Source organism: Eptesicus fuscus, chromosome 17, assembly GCF_027574615.1.
Source record: "Eptesicus fuscus isolate TK198812 chromosome 17, DD_ASM_mEF_20220401, whole genome shotgun sequence".
NCBI lineage: Eukaryota > Metazoa > Chordata > Mammalia > Chiroptera > Vespertilionidae > Eptesicus > Eptesicus fuscus.
The window spans coordinates 40,548,328-40,572,002 of NC_072489.1; the positions used below are offsets into that span (position 1 = coordinate 40,548,328).

Genomic DNA, 23,675 nt, shown 5'->3' on the forward strand with positions numbered 1-23,675 from the left:
GTATGTGTGTTTCTATCGGTGCCTGAAATACTTAGCAATGCAAGAATGGGCTGGGGAAGGGGGGCTGTCTGAGCTCCAGCCTTATCCCTTCCCCAAGTCCCTTGAGCCAGCCCTGCTGCGTTTCCTCCTCTTCCCAAGTCCCAGCATGGATCAGCCTCACCACGCACTCGTCCCAGACCAGACCACCCCTCCTGTGACGGCTGTCCTGTGGGGCTGTGTGTGGCCAGCACAGGCCTGTCCCGTGGAGGAGTCTGGCTGGGAAGTGGGGCAGCCAAGGGATTGTGGATCACCCAGATCTGCCACGCCTCCCACAGGGCTCAGCCAATCGGCTACTCCGGCCAACACGGAACTGCCAAGCAAAAGCTGGCGGGGCTCCTGGCTTTGAGCTGGAAATTGTGGGAGGAGGACTCAGGCCCCACTAGAAACACCCTTTAGTGTCGGGACCCCAGGAACCAGTCCTCCATCTGGCGAGCGACATTGGGTTGTGGCATTCCTCCAGGTGCTCCCCAGGAAGAGGAGGGACCTCCCCCGTCCCCCGCTCCTCCCCACCCCGGGGACCTATAGGCCTAGCCTTCGACCCTGGGGACACCCAGCCCAGCCTGCCCCAGGGCTGACAAGTCAGGGGCAGCAAATTTTTAACTAACGCATTGATCATTAACAGGGGTCGGAAGGGGTCCAAACTCAGCCTCCCTTAGGGACAGGGACTAGCTGGGCCTCAGGCTTCCTGTGGAGATGCTGGGCCCCCGGGTCTGGTCCTCTGTGAGGCAGGGGCTGAGCAGGGGCTTGTCTAGGAATGTGGGGGGCCGGCCCTCAGGGGAGGGGAGGAAGGTGGACATCGCGGGCATCTATCCCCCTCTGACCACCCCCTTCACCGCCACCTCGGAGGTGGACTATGGGAAACTGGAGGAGAATCTGCAGAAACTGGGCGCCTTCCCCTTCAAAGGTAAGTGGGCCTGTCCACTGTGGGGCTGGGGGAGATGTGAAGGGCCTGGTCCCTTCGGCCAGAAGCCAGAGGGAGGCCCCCCGGCCTGTCAAGCTGCTCGGGAGCAGCGCAGTGCCGGGGCTCGTTTTACTATGGGAGAGGGACAGAGCGCACTGGTCTGCAGTCAGGTGGGCAGCTCCCTGCCGGCCTGAGACCCTGACCGAGTCTCTGCTGCCTCAGTTCCCACAGCTGTGAACTGCTAAAGCGCCATCTTAGCTCTCAGCATTATTATGAGGCTCAAACGAGATAATGGGTGTGAAAGTCCTTGTTCACCTGGCACTCTGCAGGTGTGAGGGCAGCCAGGTGTCCGGTGGCAGCCCAGCCAGCAGGCTCATCCCCCTCAAAGCCTTGTTTGCACTCTGTCTTCTGGGTAAAGCCTCCCTTGGCCAAATTAATTCCTGTTCTGGATTCTCTGCCTCACTTCCCCTGTGCACATGGGTCTCCCCTCTCTGAGGCCAGGGACCAGGTTATATTAGTGCCACTCGACATACAGCACAGCCACAAGCACAATGAATGAAGTTAGAGGTGGAAAAGTCCCCCCATCCTGCCCTGCCACCCTCATCCATAACTCATGACAGTTCCCTGAGGCAGTCCTCTCCAGAGCCCCATTTCACAGATGGGAAGACGGGGCTCAGAATGACAGGGTCACTTGCCCAAAGTCACTTACTCGTACGTGGCTGAGCTGGGATTTGAACCCAGGTCCCACTGCACAGCCATGCTGAGTTTCACTCCACTGCACTGCTTGCTGAGTTGCTAGGCCAGATGATTGCAGCAGAGTCTGGTCAGCACCGGCTTTGGGAACGGAGTGGCTCCGACTGAGGCGGTGCGTGGAGCAATTAAGAACATGGACGCTAGATTCCAATCACAGCTCGGCCTGATTTGAAACTAGAGTAGGTATTACACTGTTACTGACGTAGCTGTGAGCTAGTCTCTCTAAACCTCAGTCCCCCATCTGACACATGGGAGTGACAATGCCCATCTCATGGGACGGTAGGGGGAAAATCGGAGAGAATGCAAGTGAAAGCATGCTGCGGTGGCAGAGCGACACATTGGGAGGGATCGAGTCCAAGGATAATGATCGTTAAGACGACAGCACGGGACTGTGGGCAAAGCTGCTCTGGGACAGTGACTGCTGGCCTGACTGAGACCCCATTCATGTCTCAGTCTGAGGTGACGTGATCCTTCCTCAGAGGACAACGAATGCCCTGTGCACGCCCACTTTGAGCTGTGACACAAACGCTAAGTAAATTTCTGCTGGGACGCAGGTCAGGGGGGCCTGGAGGCCTGGGCGGAGGCCTGGTTCTCTTGAAGCAAAGTGAGAAGCTCCTTACATCTCTAAGAGGAGAGAAGGTTCTGCTTCACCTTCCAGGTTCAAGGACGGGAGGGGGGAGGGGGGACTCTGCGTCTGATGTCTGCCTACCACCCAGAGAATCACAGACACCCCCAGTTCTTTGAACCCTCCCCCCGACTCCTGCAGAGGGCAGGGCAGCGCCCAGGAGCATAGGCTGCCGTGGACTTGGCAGGCATTAGTCCCTCTCCCCTGCAGCCCGCCCAGGAGCCTGCTCCCACCTTCCCTCTCTCTGACCCCCCAACACAAGAAGTGGGGGGGCAGTGGGCTGTGTGGAAAGAGTTAGGAGACTGGGGAAGAATCCTGGTTCCACCAGTTAACAGCGACCTTGGAGAGTTTCCTCATTTTAGAATGGGAATTGAGCCACCGGGTTCAACGCGTTTCTCCCAAAGAGCTCAAACAGGAGGCCCTCGCACAAGGAACAGAGAACCACGGGGTCCTGTCACTGCTCCCAGGACACAGCCAGATGCCCAGGAAGGGAGCAGTGGGCCACTTTCGCTGTGAAATCGGCGTGTCTCTTGCCTGATCCTGGCCCCGCTTTGCAGCTCAACCCTCAGGGGCAGAGGGGAGAACCATCACAGTTCTCATTGGCAGGCCCCCCTGCACCATGATGAAGGCCCCCCAAAGCGGGGAGCCTGCCCTTGATGAATCGGTGAACAGCTAGAGATTGTTCTGGAAGGCACGGCCTGAAACCCTGTAGCTTTTTTAAAAATAATTTTTTATTTTTCTATTACAGTTGGCGTACAAATTATATTAGTTGCAGGTGTTCGACTAGTGATTAAACACTCACATAACTTACAAAGTGATCATCCCAATAAATCTAATGCACATCTGATACCATACATAGTTATTATACTATTATTGACTAATGCCATGGTCGGCAAACTGCAGCTCATGCGGCTCTTTGGCCCCTTGAGTGTGGCTCTTCCACAAAATACCATGGCCTGGGCAAGTCTATTTTGATGAAGTGGCGTTAGAAGAAGTTTAAGTTTAAAAAATTTGGCTCTAATAAAGAAATTTCTATCGTTGTACTGTTGATATTTGGCTCTGTTGACTAATGAGTTTGCCGACCACTGGACTAGTGTAGCTCTTTATTTTTATGTTTTCGTTGTTAATTTGTACTGGTTATTTGAATAGAGAGGTTTGTTTTTTTTTTAATGAAAGTTATAACTAGAGACTGGAGGGTGGAGTTGTTGCTGAGGGGCCATTTGGTCCTGAACTCACTCCCACAAACCACCTCAGAGATGAACTTTGAATTGTTATTTCCAACCGAGGTCACTGGACGACCACAGAGCTACTCCAGCCAGACTGGGAGTTACTGTTCCCACAGAACTTCAAGCTTGTGTCTTCTTCCCTTAGGATGTAAACCAGACCGTGTTTTCTTGTGATGAGATAGAATATTTTGGGGGTATATTAAAGCCGTTACTGCATTAAATGAAATATTTTGTTTAAAATATCACAATTTTTACAATCCTATTTTAACATTTCTTCATTAAAAAAAAAAAATCTGTTAGCTGCCTCTGGGTGGACAATAGAGCGGCCCAGACCCGTTTCCACCCGAGGCCCTGGATACAATTTGGGCTTGTGGGCCAGGCTGTCAGTTGTCTGTACCTTTGGAGAGCCTGGCAGGCTGGCCCGCCTGCTCACAACCTGCACTGTGCCCACTTACGGGGGTGGGGTCGGTGGTGGTGATAGATTCTGGGTTTGCAGGTGCATCACTAAGGCAAGATGTAGCAGCCCCATCCTGGAATGGCCCTGGGATCTGGGACCCAGTGACTTCTCTTGTCCTAATCTGCTCTGCCTTCTCAGCCCTGCTGTCTTCCCCTCCCCCATTTGTGACCTCACGTTATTCTAGAATGAGCTCCTTGCTGGACCCCTTTTCCTTGTGGACCCTGCTCCATAGTGGAGCTGGGGGCTGCAATGGGGATGGAATGCTCTGGCAGCAGGTATGGGTCCTGGATGGAGAGAGATGCCGCCTCCGGTGGCCAGGAATGGATGCCAGCCTAACCAAGGGTGTCCTTCAACCACGAACAGCTTGATCTAGAAGCCTCTGCCTGCTGGGAACCACTGGATGGCAAGGGAGAGAAACCAAAGGCGGGAAGATAAGAAGGACTGGGTTGCAGAATGGGTCACAAGCAGAAGACAGAAGGGACTCAGAGTGGGGGAAGCTGCCCTTCCACTGACCTTGAGGATCGCCGTCAGGGTGGGAGACAGAACCTGGGCCTCAGACAATGCCTGCCGGGGTAGACATGAGGGATGCTGTAGCCTTCCCCCCCCCCCCGCCCCCTCCAACCAATGAACCTCATAATGGGGTTCATTGCTGAGGCGGGAGGGGTATCCTAGGAAGGGTGCAGCGGTGGGCCTGCCTGCCAGACACCCACAGGGAGCCTGCCCTTTCAAGCATGAAACATACCATCTGGGCTCCCCCACTCCCAGTGCCCTCTTAGCTCTGCCTGCCTGGCTAGGGTCCTGGAGAACTTCTTGGAGCTCATCCAGCAGCCATCATGCAAGGTGGTGCTGGGGACTGTCCTCTTAATCGGAGGTGGAAGCCTCATGCTGTGGCTTCAGAGGAGGAGGAGGAGGAGGAGGAGGAAGATAGCCTCTGTGTCTCCACCAGAGGAGCGTGAGCCGCAAGAATTCCCCAAAGCGCAGAATGAGAACTGGATCAAGTCTCACTTTAGCCGCCTTTCCGAAGAGAAGCTGGCCCCCTGCAGCGCCGCCGCCGCCGCTGCCAGCAGCAGTGTCACCGCCCCCCAGCCTGAGACTGTCAACAGAGAGGCCAGCACCACCGCTCGCATGGAGACCTCCACCTCCAGGGAGCCCTTTGCCAACAAGCAGAAGGCGCCGGGGTACTCCGTGGTCAGAGAGACCCACAAGGAGTCCTCCTCCACAGATGAGGCTACGTGGGCCGCCGTGGCTGCTAGTACTAAGGAGCTTGACACCAAGGGTCGCCAACTGGCCAACTCCATGCTGCAGCGTGCCATGGTGTACCGGAACTCAGGCCACTTGGAGGCCAAGGACATCAACCAAGAGGAGCTGAAGGCCCTCCAGGAGGTGGAGATAAAGCTGAAAAGCAATTTCCTCACGCAGCGGGAAACCACTGTCGCTGGTATGAACCACACACACACCTTCCATGGCCACGGTCACCATGGCCACCAGGATCATCCAAGCCACCCAAACCACCACCAGAGCCACAGCGTGCCCAACCGCAGCCATCAGACCTATCACCCCTTCGAAGCCACCTAACCACGGATGGAGATGCCCCTTCCCCCCAACAAGGCTGGCGTACAATCACAGGCCTGTTTTCTCTCCTACGGGACAACCTTTGTGGCCCAGAGTGAGATGCTGTCATCCCAACCCCTTCTTCTTCAGGCCCCTAGAGGGGTCCTGGACCCCTTCAACGTCATGAGTGGAATCTGTCACAGAGGATGGCCCCTAATGGAGGAAGAGCTGGGAGGGAGCAAAGCAGCTGAAACAGACTCAAACAGGTTCCTGTAGACCCACTGAGAGAAGACAGATGAGGCAGATCCCAGGAGCAGCTGAGAGCTACACTGCTGCCACATGCCCGAGCCAATAAAGCCTTGTACCCCCCTCACGCTGAGTCTGGGGGCTCTGTAGCCAGCCTCCGGGCTGGGCAGGAATGGGGAGGTTCCTTCTCCCACACCCCTTTTGGTGTGGGCTATTTTGCTGAGCTGATTTGAGACACCATCAATGGCTTCCCAGGTCTCAGGCTCTGGGGACGGGGTATCTCCAGGGGGCTTCCCACCCACCAGCCTGCTGTTGTCAGGGAAAGAGGAAGCAGCCAAGAACTGGGGGGAAGGAGGTGAGATAGACTTCTGGAAGAAGTAAGTAAGCAGGGTGGGCTGTAGCCCCTGTCCTCTTGGTGCCATCCTCAGCTGGTCTATGGCCTCTCCAGTCATGTGGCATCCCTGCTGCAGTCCTCCTGCCCACCTGCTTCCTGCGCCCACAGGGATCCGTGTAGTGCCTGCCCGCCCCCTCCTCCCCCTCCCCCCGCCCAGCAACACACCCTTAGAGCTACTGTGCTATATATGCTCTCTCCTTGTTTATATTAGCTCTAGAGGCCCGGTGCACGAAATTTGTGCACATGGGCGGCGGGGGTGGGGTGGGGTGGGGTGGTGTTCCCTAAGCCCAGCCTGCACCCTCTCCAATCCAGGACCCCTCAGGGGATGTCCGACTGCCTGTTTAGATCCCTCTCCAGGGATCTAGGACCAGACCCATACCCACAATCCAGGACCCCTGGCTCCTAATTGCTCACCTGCCTGACTGCCTGATCACCCCTAACTGCCCCCCCTGCCGATCTAGTCACCCCTAACTACCCCCCCCAAGCCTGGTCTCCCCTTACTGCCCCCCTGCCCCCCTGGTTGCCCCCAACTGCACCCCCTGCTGGCCTGGTTGCCCCACGCAGCCTGCTGTTCAGTCGTTTGGTCATCCCTCACTAACCCCTCTGCCGGCCTGGTCACCCCACTCAGCCTGCTGTTCAGTTGTTTGGTCGTCCCCCACTAACGCCCCTGCTGGCCTGGTCGCCCCACGCAGCCTGCTATTCAGTCATTTGGTTGTCCCCCACTAACGCCCCTGCTGGCCTGGTCGCCCCACGCAGCCTGCTGTTCAGTCGTTTGGTTGTCCCCCACTAACGCCCCTGCTGGCCTGGTCACCCCACTCAGCCTGCTGTTCAGTTGTTTGGTCGTCCCTCACTAACTCCCCTGCCGGCCTGGTCGCCCCACGCAGCCTGTGTTCGGTCGTCCATCCGGTTGTTTCGGTCGTGACGGCCCCTGGCTTTTTATATATTAGGATTGCTGGGGCTGGGATTGCTGCTGCTGCTAGTACTACTACTACCAACAGCTCCCTCTTTTTGAGGTTTTATTTGTTTGTTTTTAGTGTACGCCACGTTCTGTGTTGTTAATGGCACAGACCCATGAGGAAGATATTACATTCTCTCCATTTTGCAGATGAGCACCTGAGGCCCAGAGGTGTAATTCGCCTGAGGTGACTGAGACTGTGATGTCACTGGGGTTAGAGCCCTGCTTCAGCTGACTCTGAAGCCCAGACCCAGACCCACTGCCCTGTTCTAAGGCCAGTCCCATGCCCACCATCCCCAGATGAGTCCAGAGTTAGGAGTCTTTGAATATTTTTGACATTACTAATAAGTGACTTTATATATATGCTGAGACACATCGGGCCTGAAATTGCACATCTAGCCAAGTAGGGGGGGGCTCCTGGGCAGCAGTTCACAGATTTCAAAAGGCTTTATTGTACATTTTCTTCTTTGGGCCTTTAAGACAGCCCTGTACGGTTAGGATTGAAATGATTTTATTGTCATCCCATAGAAAGGAAATGGGGACTCAGAGGTGTGATGTGACTGGCTCAATAGCCAGAGGTGACTTGGGTCCAGTGCTTCCCTGACTCTACCACACTCCCTCTCCCCAGCCTGGCATTTCTTCTGTCTTGGGAGTTAGGACTGGGTCAGAGGTCCCTTAAATGACACAAGGGAGAGGCCACTAGGAGTCTTAAAAAAATAAAAAAAAAAATATATATATATATCTATAAAATATATATATATGCTAATTAGACCGGACAGCCGAATGACCTTCTAGATGACCTTCTGGGTGAAGCCGGGGCTGCGAAGGCCGGGACCCTTGCACAAATTTCGTGCATAGGGCCTCTAGTGTGTGTGTGCGTGTGTGTGTGTGTGTGTGTGTGTGTGTGTGTGTGTGTACTGTATATATATTTAATTGATTTCAGAGAGGAAGGGGAAAGGGAAAGAGAGAGAGAAACTTCGGTGATGTCAGCTGCCTCCTGCACACCCCTTACTGGGGATCGAGCCCGCAATCCAGGTATGTGCCCTGACCAGGAATTGAACTGTGACCTCCTGGTTCATAGGTCGATGCTCCACCACTTAGCCATGCCAGCAGGCCACTAGGAGTCTTGAGCACAGGGTCCTCTCTCACCCTCAGAGTGGGTCTCTCTGACCACTGCTGTTGAGGCAGGTCCACCAGTGGGGCCCAGAGGCCTCTGGAACGGACCACCAGAATGAAGGGGGACTTGGGAATGAGTGGCTATGGCTGAAGAAGTAGCTGGAGAAAGACCCTATCTTGGCCCCCTTCAAGGAGGGGTGGCAGGCAAGGTTGGGGAGGGAGATAGTCTTCCATTTGAATAGAGGGAGTAGCAAAGACTTCATCTCTAAGTCTTTGATCTCTAAGTCAGAGGGTGCTGGTCCAATCCTGACTGGACAGGAGCCTTCCTCCAAGGTTGGCAGCTCTACAAATGGGGATGGCCCACTGGGAAAGCACAGAGCCTTATGTAGCAAGAGGCCCCTACCATGGGCTTCCAGCCTGATGCGGAGGAATAGCTCCTAGGGAGGCAATGCAACAGATGCCAAAAGCTATTTGCCTCAAGATGTTCCCTGTAATGTTAGCAAGGCAAAAACCTGAAAAGAAGAAAGCCGCTCAGTATCCAGTGAGGTAGCCTGGCAACTTGCAGATTGGAGTCTAACGGTGCCGTGAGGAGCGTGGAAAGGTTTGAGGTGCAACTGCCTCTACATCACACTGTGTCCCTTGAAGGATGGATGACTCACGGGAACACTCTCTCTTGGTCTCAGTGCCAGGAAACTCTGTGTTTCCCCAGGGCGGCCGCCTTGCTTTTATCTTGAGCTCTACATATCTGTCAGCTGACCATGTTTCCCTTTTAGCTCTGACAGTCGGGAAGCTCCAAATCAAATGCATGACCCATCGCTCACAAGTGTGTGGCAGGGGTTTGGAAATCAATATCGTTCCTGGCTCTATTTTCCTTCCTTTCCCCCAAACACTCGCATTTATTAATAATCTTGTATTTTATGCTGTGTTTGTCAACTACTGAAGAAAAATATTTTTGGAATGGAATGGGGTAGAGAGGAGAAAGAAGAGGAAAGAGAAAGTTAAAAAAAAAAAAAGGGAAGAAATGGTTTTATTAACATTCCTTTCAGATTTAGCTGAATAGCAGTAATTCTGCTGGTCTCTCATGGATATAAAAGGGTTGACACCTTTAGCTGGTCATGTTAGGAACCATTCCAGTGATGGATAAAATAGGAAAATGAAAAAGAAAAGAATGAGATGTCACTTTTCACCTAGAAAATCGGCAAAAATTCGTGCTGACAACCCCGTGTTGGCCTGGACGAGGCCTGACAGACTCTTCTTTGTGCTGATGGGTGTGACCTGGATAATCAAAGAGTATGGCACGTGCAGGTGTGCAATTTGTTAGTTACACACCTAAGTAAACTGTAGGGAATCCCTTAGACATGGGCACAGAAGACTTTACAGAAAATGTTTGCTTTAGCTATGCTAGCAAAAATAAGGAAACGTTCTCAGTGTCCAAAGGACCCTAGCCAGTTTGGCTCAGTGGATAGAGTGTCGGCCTGTGGACTGAAGGGTCGGTCCCAGGTTCTCTCTCTGTCTCTGCTCCTCCCTTTCACTCTCTCTAAAAAATCAATGGAAAATATCCTCAGGTGAGGATTAACAAAATTTAAAATTAAATTTGAAAATGTCCTCAAAGGGAGAATGGAACGTAAATTGTGGGCCCTAGCCAGGTAGCTCAGCTGGTAGGTAGCTCAGTTGGTTAGAGCATCATCCTGATATGCCAAGCTTGTGGGCTCCATTCCTGATCACATACAAGAATCAATCAATGAATGCATAAGTGAAACAACAAATCAATGTCTTTCTCTCTCTCTCAAAATCAATTTTTTAAAAAGTAAATTGTGGCCCTAGCCGGTTTGGCTCAGTGGATAGAGTGTCAGCCTGGGGACTAAAGGGTCCCTCGTTCGATCCCGGTCCAGGCATGTACCTTGGTTGCGGGCACATCTCCCGGTAGGGGGTGTGCAGGAGGCAGCTGATCGATGTTTCTCTCTCATCAATGTTTCTGGCTCTCTATCCCTCTCCCTTCCTCTCTGTAAAAAATCAATAAAATATATATTTTTTAAAAAAGTGAATTGTGCCCTAACCGGTTTGGCTCAGTGGATAGAGCATCGGCCTGTGGACTCAAGGGTCCCAGGTTCGATTCCGGTCAAGGGCATGTACCTTGGTTGCAGGCACATCCCCAGTAGGGGGTATGCAGGAGGCAGCTGATTGATGTTTCTCTCTCATCAATGTTTCTAACTCTCTCTCCCTCTCACTTCCTCTCTGTAAAAAATCAATAAAATATACATTAAAAAAAAAAGTAAATTGTGGTCTAAGCTCACAATAGAATATTATATGACTAGAGGCCTGGTGCAAGGGATTTGTGCACTGGTGGGGGGCGTGGCCTGCAGGGATTGGCCTGCTGTGGAAGCGCAGCTCATCCCAGTCAGCTGAGTGGCTGTGGACCCGCCCTCTGAGCCCTGCTCCTGCTGTGGGAGCACACTGACCACCAGGGGGCAGCTCCTGCATTGAGCATCTGCCCCCTGGTGGTCAGTGCACATCATAGCGACTGGTCAGCCAGTCGTTCTGGTTGTTCCGCCATTTGGTCGCTGGGCTTTTATTATATAGGATAATGAATATGACTGAATCATAGCTACATGTCCTGCTACGGACACAATGTTGGGCAAAAATGGCAAACTGCGGAAGATACAGATAAGTTTGACTTTATTCTATAAAGTTTAAAGTGTCAGAACCCATATTATATCTTATTTATGGGTCCAAATATATGTCTGGAGGGTATAAAGACATGAATGGGAACTATAACACCTGAGTCAGGACAGCAAGAGGAGGAAGAGGAAGGTGACCAGGGGAGAGTTGCCATGGGTACTGAATACACATATGTGAATTATGTTATTATCTATTCTTTGGGGTATGGCTAAAACAGTTTATTAAAACAAAGAAAAATGGTGTGAACACTGTTATTGCAACTGTTTAAAACATTCTGGCTGCATCAGAACAAAGATGGGGAGGAAATGTGTGAAAAGCTATGGTTTCCAGGAGGTAGGAGCCTGGACGAGTGTAACAGCAATGTCCCTGCTGTTCATAAGAGGATGGGAAGGTGTCTACTGATGTGATGCGATCTTCCCCGCAGGCTTTGTGGTCCAGGGCTCCAATGGCGAATTCCCCTTCCTGACCAGCAGTGAGCGCCTGGAGGTGGTGAGCCGCGTGCGCCAGGCCATGCCCAAGGACAAGCTCCTGGTAGCTGGCTCTGGCTGCGAGTGTGAGGCCATAATGCCCTGGGCCCTGGGAGTCCCTGGGGGTGGGCGGCCAGGCTCCTCGGCCCAGGGGCTGGGTTCAGTCTACTTGCTTGTCTCTTCTGCACCCCTTGCTTGCCCCAGGGTCCAAGCCCAGCCCTCTTCCTCCTCCTGCTCTCACCCTGCATGGCCCACAGAGAAGACCCCCTCTTTCCTCCTGCAGCTACTCAGGCCACGGTGGAGATGACGGTGAGCATGGCCCAGGTCGGGGCTGACGTCGCCATGGTGTTGACTCCTTGCTACTATCGTGGCCGCATGAGCAGCGCTGCCCTCATTCACCACTACACCAAGGTGGGTGTGAGGGGTGGGCATGGGGGTGAGAGCTGGGACCAAGAGGAAGCTGATTGAGGGGGGCACTCTGCCTGAGAAGAGGAGACTGAGAAGCTGGGAACAGAGCGGTGGGCCTACGTCCCATGGACGGCAGCTCTGGGAAGGGGAGAAATGCCACCACGCGCCAGCTGTGTGACGTTGTGCGACTGCCCTAACCATGCTGTCTCTGCTTCCTTCCTTCTCAAGTAGGAGGAATAAAGGTACTTCTTCATAGTGTTGTGAAGACTAAATTATATCAAACATCAAGCACTTGGGACGGTGTTGGCACATAGAAAGCACTAATTAATGACTATCCACTGTTACTGCTTTCAAGCAGGGCCATGTGGCACAGTGACTTCGGGCCCAGGAGGTGGGCCTGTCCAGGGTGCCCTGGCCCGGACCTGTTGGGCCTGGGCAGCTGCCCTCTCCCCTCTTCTCTGCGTCCCTCAGGTCGCTGACCTCTCTCCCGTTCCTGTGGTGCTGTACAATGTCCCAGCCAACACGGGGCTAGACCTGCCCGTGGACGCGGTGGTCACTCTTTCCCAGCACCCGAATATCATCGGCATCAAGGACAGCGGTGGTGATGTGAGTGGCAGCAGCTCCTGGCTGGGGGCACCATCCACTTCTCTTTTGCCACCATCTTCAGGGCAGTTCTGGGACCTGCCTCCGTTTGGGTCCTCTCTGTCCTGTGGGCTCTTCGGAGTGGGGCGGTGGAGGGGGAGGCTCTCATTCGCCCACACTGGCCCAGCCCCCACCCAGACTAGCCGGAGGCTCTGGGCTCCACTCACACCGGGCTTTGCTGTTGCAGGTGACCAGAATCGGGCTGATGATTCACAAGACCAGGAGGCAGGATTTCCAGGTGTTGGCTGGATCGGCTGGCTTCCTGCTGGCCAGCTATGCCGTGGGTAGGCCTCCCGCTGCTCTCACACGGTGAGGGTGACCCAGACACGGCCAGGAAGCTGGGGTCTGCTGGAAGACACCATGAGTGCCAGGACTGGGTCTGCCGAGGAACTTTGCCAGCTTGCTTGCTCTGTAACCTCAGAAGCTTAGCACGCTGCTTGCTTGTCTGGACACTGGGTGCTTGTGAGTGACCTTGTTGGGCGGAGGAGGGTGGCCGGGTATAAACCCCGGCCTATCGTTGGAATGCTTGCAATTTGCTTTAAGTCCCAAGCTCCATGCTTAGGTGGTAAACTTAGCTCCTGGAATCTCGCAGAGGCCCTGGGGCCCTCCCCTTTAGTCCGGAGTTGACTTTCCTCTTTCTCTGCTTCCAGCCTGGAGTGAATGGTCAGACCTGCAGGGTTGGGCAGGGGATCTTCAGCTACCTGATCAGAGTCTATCCCAGTCCAGGATCCTAGGAATGTCACCATTAGACCAACTGTTCTTGTCTGTCTGGGGTCAAGGTCCTTGGGTTTTGAGCCGGCGGAGGGTGCCGGATGGGGGCGGGGGGCATTTGCTCCTTCAGCTGACTCAGATTTAAGTTACTTTTCCAAAGCTGCCGAGTCCTGTTCTCTCTGGTTTGTGCAGACTTTGGCTCACCGTCTAGGTCCTTGCACATTCCTCTCTGCGTCTTTAAAGTTCAGGGGAAGAAGGCGACTCCGTTATGCCTTGTTCCTGAGGATGGGGTAGATGGAAAAGGATCTGGAGGCCCGGATCTGAGCTGGAATCTCAGCTCTGCTGTTGACTCACTGAGTGTCTGTCAGTGGGCGAGGTACTCAGCCTCGCTGGGTTTGAGTTTCTACTCTGTAAAGCAGGGAGGTGCTGTGAGAGGTAGAGAGCACTGGCCCTATGTCTGCCATAGTGCTTGGCACATAAGAGGGATTCAATAAGTATATAAACTTATTGGCAGTTGCCTACTCTCTCTCCAGTGTCCAAGCCCCTCTGCTTAGGGGCACACCTAATTAGCCTTCGAGTCACACTCACAGGCTGGCAGGAGGGGCAGGGCCTCTGTGATTGCAGCCAGACCCTTTTCCTTGCCCCGATGAGAACCAAGAGGACCAGAGGGTCTATGACTTGTCCAGGTTTACGCAGCCAATGGGAGGAAATGCCCGGTGTCCTGTGTCCAGATCACTTTCCACTCCCCCACCCCACCCCCACCCCTGTTCCAAGCTGAATTCAGGATGGGGTGGCGGGGAGGGGATAAGATTTCAGAAGAGCAAAGACTTCCCATTCACCTCACCCCTTCCAGGACGGGTGAGTCAGGGGGCCAGTAGAGGAGTGTGGAGGTGCCAACTGGCAGGTGGAACTTTACCTTTTTTGAGGGAGGGGGGCGGTGCAGGGAAGGAACTGCCCTTGAGTTAGCCTTCAATCTCTGTTCCCTGACCCTCAGCCTGCGGGGTTCTACTTCGCTGAATATGCTGGCAGCGTTCTCTCTGTGCTCTGTGGACTCACGGAGCGTGCCTTTGACGTGGCCAACCAGTGGCATAGAAATCCACATGCTAGTTCCTAACAAAGAGCTACTGGGCCAGGGTTTGGAATTCTCTGCTAGAAGAGGCTCTGGCTGACGTTCTGCATCCTACTCTGGGCAGGAGCTGTGGGGGGCGTGTGTGCCCTGGCCAATGTCCTGGGGGCTCAGGTGTGCCAGCTGGAGCGACTCTGCCTCACAGGGCAATGGGAAGATGCCCAGAAGCTACAGCACCGCCTCATTGAGCCGAACACTGCGGTGAGCTCCCAGCCAATGGCAGCCAAGGGTTGGTGGGTGGGGAGGTGGTTCTGTGTCCTCCTTATAACAGGATGCATGCAGGGCAGGCCCAGGGGTCCCCACTCAATCTCTTCCCTTTCAGAAAGTCCTTTTAGAAAACATCCCAGTGTGGGAACTCTTGTGCCTCCCCAGAAAATCTTGACTTCCGACAAAGTTGAGCCCTAACTCTAGTGTGCATTAGCATTCATTTAGGGATCTAGTAAAAATTGTAATTCTTTAGGCTCACAGATAGGCACTGAGGTAAGCATCCTGAGGGACTGTGACAGAAGTTGTCCTGGGACCTGACTTAGATGCACTACCTAGAGAAAGGGTCCGTGAGCCTTTATTAAAGGGCCAGGTCCTAACAGAATGATTGCGAGTAGTAACAGAGAAGTTGGAACACTGGAGGTATGTAGAGTTCTGCCTTCAAATAATCTGTTCTGCAGTCAGACCGTATACCCCAATTCTGTGCTGGGCAAGTCGAGAAGAACCAAGAGAGAAAGCCTGCCAATGCCAGACAACGCTGTGCAGAGCCATATTGGAGTCCAAGGCAAAAAGAAAAATGTGTGTCCCTATAGGTAGATAGGTAGGTAGGTAGGTAGATTTCTGAGAGAGAGGAGGGGAGAGGGGAAAAGAGATAGAAATGCCAATGATGAGAGAGAATCATGAGAGAATCATTGATCATCTGCCTCATGCACATCCCCTACTGGGGATTGAGCCTGAAACCCGGGCCCCTAACTGGGAATTGAACTGTGACCTCCTGGTTCCTGGGTCCATGCTCAACTACGGAGCCACACCAGCTGGGCTTTATGTCTATTTTAACTTAAACTTATAATACAGGGAACCACTACCCAGTTTTCCCTAGTGGGAACAATACCACAACCAGGATTTTGATACTGATATAGTCAAGATATAGAATATTTCCATCACCACAAAGAACCCTCACGTTCTACTTTTAGAACCACGCATACTGACCTCCTCCCCCTACCCTTTCTGTAACCTATGGCAACCACAGATATGTTTACCAATTTTTAAATTTTGTCAGTTCAAGACTGTTATATAAATGAAATAATCTAGTGTATAACCTTTTGAGATTGGCTTTTTCACTAGGAATCTTTTTCTGGAGATTCATCCAGGTGTTGCACGTATCAATAAGATGATTCCTTTTTCTTGATGAGTAATATTTCATGATATGGCCACACCACAACTTGTTTAACCATTCACTGTTGAATGACAGCTAGGTGTTTCCAGTTTGGGCTATTCAAAGCTTCTATGAACATGCATGTACATGTCTTTGTGTGACGATAAGTTTTCATTTTCCTAGGATAAGTACACAATTGCTGAGTGATATGATGGTTGCATGTTTAATTTTTATTTTAAGAAACTGCCACACTGTTTTTCAGAGTGGCTGCACCATTTTACATTTATATTGGTATAAGTGTATGAGTGATCCAATTTCTCTGCATCCTCACCAGAATTTGATCTTGTGACTGTCTTTTATTTTAGCCATTCTCATAGGTGTGTAGTGATATTTCATTGTGGTTTTAGCTTGCCTGTCTCTACGGCTGACCCTATAGAACATCTTTCCATGTATATATTTACCATCTGGATATGCTCTTAGAAGAAATGTCAGTTTATGTTGCTTGACCATTTTCTAGTTGGATTATTTGTTTTTTGCCTGTTGGTTTTGGAAGTTTATTATATCTCCTAGATGCTAATCCTTTTTGAAATATGTGATTTGCAAATATTTTCTCCCAATATGTAGCTTGTCTTGTCATTCTCTTTAAATGTCTTTTGAAGAGCAAACGTTTTTTATTTTGATAATGTCCAGTTTATTAATATTTTATTTTATGTTTAGCTTTTGATGTCCAGTCTAAGAGAGCTATTTGCCTACCACCAAATTGTGAAGATTTTCTCCTATTTTTTCCTAAAATTGTATAATTTTACATTTTATAAGTTTGTGACCCATTTTGAGTGGATTTTGTGTAAAGTGGGGTACTTAGATTGAGGTTCTCTTTTTTTGCTTATAGATATTCACTGTGGCAGCAGCGTTTGTTGGAAAGGTGATTTTCCTCCATTGAGTCACTTTTGCACCTTTGTCAGACATCAGTTGGGTGTATTTGTGTGGGTCTATTTCTAGATTCTCTATTCTTTCCATTGATCTTTCCCTCTGCAATATCATGTAGCCTTTATTATTGTAGTATATCATAAATCTCAAAATCAGGTAGACTGATTCTCCCCATTTCATTTTTCAACAGTTTTAGGTCGAATTCCTTTGCCTTTCCATAGAAATTTTAGAATAATCTTGTCTATATCTACAAATACTCTTGCTGGGATTTTGATAGGAACCTGTATACCAATTTGGGTACAATTGACATTTTTACTATGTTTTCTCCGAAACTTTGAATGTGATATGTCTCTCTATCTGTGTAGACTTCCTTTGATTTATTTCATCAGCATTTTGTAATTTTTAGCAAACAAATCCTATACAAGTTTTGAGATTTACACCCAAGTGACTTATATTTTTTGAATGATTATAAATGGTACTGTATTTTTTTGTTGTTGTTGTTAATCCTCACCTGAGGAACTATTTGCCTACCACCAAATTGTGAAGATTTTCTCCTATTTTTTCCCTAAAATTGTATAGTTTTACTTTTTTTCCATTGCTTTTTGGAGAAAATGGAAGGGAGGGAAGAGGAAAGAGGGAGAGAGGGAGGGAGGGAGGTAGAGGGGGGAGGGAGGGAGGAGAGGAGAGAGAGAGAGAGAGAGAGAAACATCATTGTGAGAGTGCCACATCAATTGATTGCCGACCAGGACCAGGGGATCGAACCTGCAACCCATGTACGTGTCCTTGACCAGGAATCAAACCCCAGAACCTTTGGGTGCACAGGCCAACGCTCAAATCACTGAGCCACACCGGCTAGGGCTGGTATTATATTTTTAATTTCACTATTCATGTGTTCATTGTTAGCATATAGAAACACAATTGATATTTGTATGTTTATCTTGTATCTTAGGACTTTGCTGAACTCACTTATTAGTTCTAGGACTTTTTTTTCCAGTAGATTTTTTTGGGATTTTCTACACAGATAATCATATCATCTACAAATAGGGGAAGTTTTATTTCTTCCTTCTGAGCTGTATATCTTCTAGTTCCTTTTTGCCCTATTGCACTGACAAGAACTTCCTGTGCAATGCTGAATAAGGGTGGTGACAGTGGACATCCTTGCCTTGTTCCTGATCTTACGGGAAAATATTCGGCCTTTCACTATTAAGTATAATGTTAGTTGTAGGTTTCTATAGATGTTCTTTACCAAGGTGCGGAACTTCCCCCTCTTTTCTAGTTTTCAGAGAATTTTAAAAATCATTAATGGGTGTTTAATTTTGTCAAATGTTTTTCTACATTGATCGATATGGTCATGTGATATTTTTCTTCTTTTATCCTGTTAATATGTATTATATTAATAATTTTCAAATGTCAAGCCAGACTTGCATCCCTAGAATAGACTCCACATAGTCATGGTGTATAACTCTTTTTATATATTGCTAAATTCCATTTGCTAATATTTTATTAAGGATTTTTCTGCCTATATTTATGGGGGATATTGGCATGTAGTTTTCTCTCTCTCTCTCTCTCTCTCTCTTTCTCTCTTTCTCTTTTGCTCTCGCTCTCGCTCTCTTTGTACTGCCTTTGTCTGACTTGGTATCAGGATAAAAATATGGTAGCTTCATAAATCAATTGGAAAGTATTCTTTCCTCTTCAGTTTTCTGGGAGAGACTCTACATAGAATTAATATACAATCTTTTCTTACACAGTTTTTGGAATTCTCCAGTGATACCATCTAGGCCTGGAGATGCTTTTGCGGGAGTTTTACATTTTTTTCCAGCTCTGCACCGGCTCTGCACTCGGCCTTTGCTGATACCAACTGGGCTGGGGAGGTGGGAGCGCCGCCTACTGCTCCCACGTGACCTCCACTGACACCATGAGTGTGTCTGTGGGTGATGGCCTCCTTAAGGGTGGACAGTGGTGAAACTTGGGACTCCTCCCTCGGCCTCTTCTGAGACCATCCTTTGGATGGGGAGGGACACTCCTGCTGAGTTGGGAGTAGAAGATCTGGTTCCCTATTTAGCCTTGCTGGCCTGGGTAAGGGTGGGGCCCACAGTTTTTTGTTAGGTTTTATGGGGTTTAGCCTGGAATGGAGTGGTTATTGTCTAAAAGTTTTCCATCTTGCTAGTCTGTTCCTTTCCTGGCCCTTGGCTAGGGAGAATGGCCTTTTGTCGGGGCTTTTTTGTCTTTGCCCATTGGCATTTCAGGGCTGCTGGCACCTTCAGCTCTAAGTCTGGGCCAGTTAACCCACCACGGTGCTGTTTCTTGGTAATGAGGTCCCCAGTTGGTCTTCCTTCTCTCTACCTTTCAGACTCTTTTTGATGCTTGTTTTTATACAATGTCCAGGGATTTTTTTTTCCATTGTATTTATTGGGAAGCATAGGAAAAAGTACATCTATTCTATCTTCTTGGAAGTAGAAGCTTTAACTAGTTTTCTGCATGGTGATTTTTTTCACTCCCCCATAACATTGAAAGTGTTGAAAAAAACTTTAAGTAGGTATATTAAAGCTCACAGCATTCTTTTAGTTTTAAATATTTTATCAATACCAAAAACATAATTTGTTATAATTTTACTTCCCTGGCTTGAATGGAAGCAAACTTATCAAAACAATTTCCCCCAAAATCTACTTCAAGAAAAAAATTTACCATGAAAAAAAAAATACACAGAACAGCCCTGGCTGGTTCTGCTCAATGGTTAGAGAGTTGGCCCGCCCAATGCCTCACTTAGGTTTACTTTGCCTCAGGCTACGATATGGCAGGGCATAGTTGTGTTGGATCCTGTCTTTACTTAAAACTTTGGTATTTTACTCATTATGGATATTTTTGCATTGATTTTGAATTTTTTTTTTTAATTGCATGAACTACTTACCTTGATGACTGAGCTTTTTGGTGCCCCTTTATGTTTTGCATCTAAGACAACAGTCCCAGACTGAGCGAGGCCATGTTTTTTGTTTGGGTAAAGTGGTGGGCAGGCTCCAGATCCCGCTCACAGTTTTATGTCTTCACCTCAAAGGGGCAGATTAACTCGGATTTGGAGAAAGGACAGCTGAGGAGGCAAGCATGAGTCTCCCTGGCTGTGCAGGTTCTCCTGGGATGGGATGCTCTGTAAACAGGAAGTAGGAACTGCAGAAATGAGGGCCTTTCAGCTGAGCCCCCTCCAGGGCACGGGCTGTACTGGACATACTGGGCTTTCCACTGAGGTGGGACCTCTGCTGTCCTGCTCCCATCCACCTGCAAGAGGGGAGGTCCCAGAACCTGTATACCACTAGGACAGGAAGAGGACAAGCTTCTAGGGCTTTGGGGGTCTGGCCTCGCAGTGGCATTTTTCTCATTCAGTTCTTCTGACATGAGGTAGGTTGTTGCTATCACATCATGTTATAAATGAAGCCGCTTGGGCTGCCCCGTGGGAAGAGAGGATGCTTGCTGCCATCCAATGCTATGCATGCCATCCTGTCTTACCCTCAGGAATTCCTCCTCTGCCAGCGCTGGGCACACACTCAGGAATTCCTGGAACACCTTTCTGCTGCCTGGGCTGTAGGCTCAGCCACCCCAAGAGCAGCTTGATGTCACCTTATTTCCCTGCGCTGCTCGAACACAATGTCCTTCCTAGCCTTCACACCCAGCCAGCCTCCTGCCCCGGCTATATTTAGGACTTTCCACTGTCTGCACACCAAAGCATTCAACCCTTTCTCACGGTCTGAAGAGGGCCAAATCAGAGATCTTCAGGCACCTATGGTGGGAGAAAGCTTTTCTCTAGGGTCCACGAGTCTCTAGTATTTCTTGTGTCCACGCTCTCCCCTGCTCAGGTTTGGGTTGAAATGCCCGGGTTATTAGAACACCATGGCTGGCTGGGGCCAGGCCTGGGAAGAGGCTTGCTAACACCTACTGGCCTCTAGTGGCGAATAGTTATTAGTCAACCTTTCATCAGGCTGCCAACCTTTTTACCCCAAACAACTTTTTTTTTTTTACTGGTCCTGAAACCCATACTTCTAAGTTTTTTGTTTTTTTTTTTCCTTACTTCCAAATAAAACTTTATTAAGTAATGATTACTTTCCTAGTTTTTAGCGAGTCAAAGATTCATCTAACACTTCTGATCGGCATGAAATAACCAGTTGCTGTGCTAAAAGCACAGAACCTTGATGCATCGTTTTCTGTAAAACCCCATGCATGATTTTACATTGACAAGAGTCTTAGGTCCCTCATGACAATGGAGAAGGTTTTAGAGATCATGTCCCGCCCTCTCATTTTTTAGACAAGAGAACTTGCTCAGAGCTACTAAGTTAATGACCTAAGGTTATACAATGAAACTTCTTTGGACAAAGATCCATTATGTCTCCGGTGAGAGCATTGAGAGTTGGGTCAGGGAGGACCCTGCTGCAGGGCCAGGAGAGGTTTGGGCTGTGCCCGTCTTCCTAGGCCTGCTGTGCCCTGGGTCAGGTTCCAGGGAACTTTGCTGTGGACCGGTCATAGTCTAGCGCCCAGGCCCACAGCATTGCTGCTTTCTCTCCTCCCCATGGGGTGGATTTTTCTCCTAAAACCAAGGGAGGTGTCTCCCTGTCTTCATCTGAGGTTTCGGCTCTGTGTTCTCTACTGCCGGCCTGTCTCCTGGTCTCTCAGTCTGGATTCCCAATCCACCCTGGGTATCACAGATTTGATGGAGGAGAAGGGTAGAAACCCCAACTTTCTAAGAGTGACACATGTCTGGGTCTGGGGCATATCGTATAGAAATCCCCCAGTCTCTTCTAACAGGCCCTCCTTCTCAGGTGACCCGGCGCTTCGGGATCCCGGGGCTGAAGAAAGCCATGGACTGGCTTGGCTACTACGGAGGCCCCTGCCGGGCCCCGTTGCAGGAGCTGAGCCCTGAGGAGGAGGAGGAGCTGCGCCTGGATTTCACCAACAATGGCTGGCTCTGAGGGCAAAGAGGAGACAGGTGGGAGCCCATCTCCGCTCCCGACTTGTTCTCGCAGCCCGAAGAGAAACACGGGGACCGGAGGGTCCATGGCTCCTTTTCCTACTTCAGTCCTTCGGGTGCCTCTTGCCAGGTGTTAGGCACGCTCCCTTCCTATTCTCACAGCCCCACGACTTCTTGAATTTGCATCCTAAACTCTGGGTCTCTGGAGACCCACGGTCTGGGCAGGATCCATTGCTTGCTCGGCTCTCTACCGTGGTTTCCTATGCCCCCAAGACACGTGAGCCAGGAGCCAGAGGGGAAGCGCAGCGCAGCTGGGCACAGGAGGGCTACGTGTCTGAAGGAAGGACGACTTAGACTTGGAGATACGCACCTGACTCCAGCACATGCAGGGGAAGCCAGGGCCATGCTAAGAGCCCAAGTTCCTACTCTTTCCAGGGGACCCGATCAGAAAAATGTCACTTGCCTTTGAAAGCCCTCCCACCACAAGATGCATTCCAGCCACAGTGCCCTTTCCACAGTCCATTTTGATTCATCTCGTAGTCTCGTCTCTAGCTTTGTTCTCAACTGTCCAGTGCACAGAGAACAGCCCAGGATTGGTAAATAATGACACCTAGTGGGGAAGGGTTACTTTCTGGAGGACTACTGTCGTCATCGAAGGTCTGAACCATTCCGGAGGGGGCTTGGCCTGAGACAGGACCATCCTCTTGCCTATAGGCACTCTGCTTTTATTGTTAAAAATAATTACTTTGTTATTGTAATAAAGTGTAATAAGTTAACCTAGCGTGGCTATATATAGAGATTGATACTGCACTGCTATGCAGTCCTTAGGTTTCCTGCCCAGATGTCAAGAACCTACCTAGAGGCGATTTAGCTCTCAAGGTCTGCTTTTTCCCAGCTCTGAGAAAATACTAAGCAAACATAGGCATTAAATTAGTGACAACCCAGGGTAAGGCTTATTGCAGTTTTAAATGGGAGGGGTAAAAAGGTTCAACTGACATATTTAGGAACATTTAGCACATTAATCGGAAAGGCTGCTTTCTCCAAAATGTTTAACCTTCCTCATGATATCTGACAAGAGGCAGAAAACCTGATATGATTTTTTTTTTAATTACTCTGGTTAAAAAAAAAAAAAAAGGTCAACGGACTTCTTGCTTAGGGCAAAGGCTAGGAGAGAACATAAACAGTATCACTTTTCAACTAAAACTGGGCATCTGACTGGCACTGAGGCTTGGTGCTTAGCACCTGGACTCTTCTCACAGGCAACTTCTAGAAGATCTGAGCTCAGAGGAGAATCAGGTTCAGGGAAGGACCAAAAAGTTAGGGCTAGGGGGGCGTGTCCTGGTGAAGTGCTCGGCCCCTGGGCTCACACAGCCGGAGCTGAAGTTCTGGGATCTGCCCCTTAGTGTCTATAGGACCTTTGGAAACTACTTCCCTGCCCTGAGCTTCCTCTGCCGCATGGGGGTCGTAAGAGCATCTTTCTCCCAGGACTGTGTAAGAGCAGGCTGTAAAAGGGCTGGTGTGGCAGGGAATGTGCGGAGAAAGGGAACCTAGGCAGGAGTGACTCGCCCAAGGGAACCAGCCGGTGTGACAGTAACTGGTCTCAGGATGTGGGTCTTGATGCTCAGGGAGAGGGGAAGCACAGGGGAAGGTGCTTTGAAATCAGAAAGACCTGGAAACAAACCCCACCCAGCTCTGCCACTAGTTTGGACCACGTGAACCTGAGTTTTTAAAAATTGAATTTATTGGGATGACATTGGTTAAACATGTCTGATTTTTTAAAAATGCTCCTACTGTGCAGAGGGTTTTTTAAAAATATATATTTTTATTGATTTCAGAGAGGGAGAGGGAGAGAGAGATAGAAACATCAATGATGAGAATCATCGATCAGCTGCCTCCTGCCTCACTGGGGAGTGAGCTCGCAACCCGAGCATGTGCCCTTGACTGGAATCAAACCTGGGACCCTTCAGTCCGCAGGCCGACACTCTATCCACTAAGCCAAACCAGCTAGGGCTGTGCAGAGATTTTGATAATCAGATGATATATGTAGTAAAGTGTGCAATGTCAGTTCCAAGCCCCCATCTGTGACTAATATTTATTTTTAAATATTTTATTGACTTTTAGAGAGAGAGAGGAAGGGAGAG

General features: G+C 50.0%; 2 protein-coding genes across 2 annotated transcripts; both read left to right on the top strand.

Moving 5' to 3' along the window:
- The first annotated feature begins 427 nt into the window (after positions 1-427).
- Positions 428-22,276, top strand: HOGA1 (4-hydroxy-2-oxoglutarate aldolase 1). Its single transcript, XM_008144140.3, has 7 exons — positions 428-943; positions 11,367-11,495; positions 11,693-11,820; positions 12,289-12,423; positions 12,647-12,743; positions 14,364-14,497; positions 21,386-22,276. Exons 1-7 carry the CDS (start codon positions 733-735, stop codon positions 21,533-21,535), a joined length of 984 nt encoding a protein of 327 aa, XP_008142362.2. The 5' UTR covers positions 428-732; the 3' UTR covers positions 21,536-22,276.
- C17H10orf62 (chromosome 17 C10orf62 homolog) lies at positions 3,892-5,925 on the top strand. Its single transcript, XM_028149159.2, has one exon. The coding sequence runs from the start codon at positions 4,884-4,886 to the stop codon at positions 5,574-5,576; it is 693 nt and encodes a 230-aa protein (XP_028004960.2). The 5' UTR covers positions 3,892-4,883; the 3' UTR covers positions 5,577-5,925.
- Positions 22,277-23,675: the final 1,399 nt, after the last annotated feature.

Excerpts from the sequence above, each read along its gene's own strand:
- HOGA1 (XM_008144140.3), top strand. The coding sequence starts at position 733 with ATGCTGGGCCCCCGGGTCTGGTCCTCTGTGAGGCAGGGGCTGAGCAGG. Across the intron at positions 11,496-11,692 it reads AGCTGGCTCTGGCTGCGAGT|CTACTCAGGCCACGGTGGAG; the intron begins GTGAGGCCATAA and ends TTCCTCCTGCAG. Across the intron at positions 14,498-21,385 it reads TCATTGAGCCGAACACTGCG|GTGACCCGGCGCTTCGGGAT; the intron begins GTGAGCTCCCAG and ends CCTCCTTCTCAG.
- C17H10orf62 (XM_028149159.2), top strand. The coding sequence starts at position 4,884 with ATGCTGTGGCTTCAGAGGAGGAGGAGGAGGAGGAGGAGGAAGATAGCC.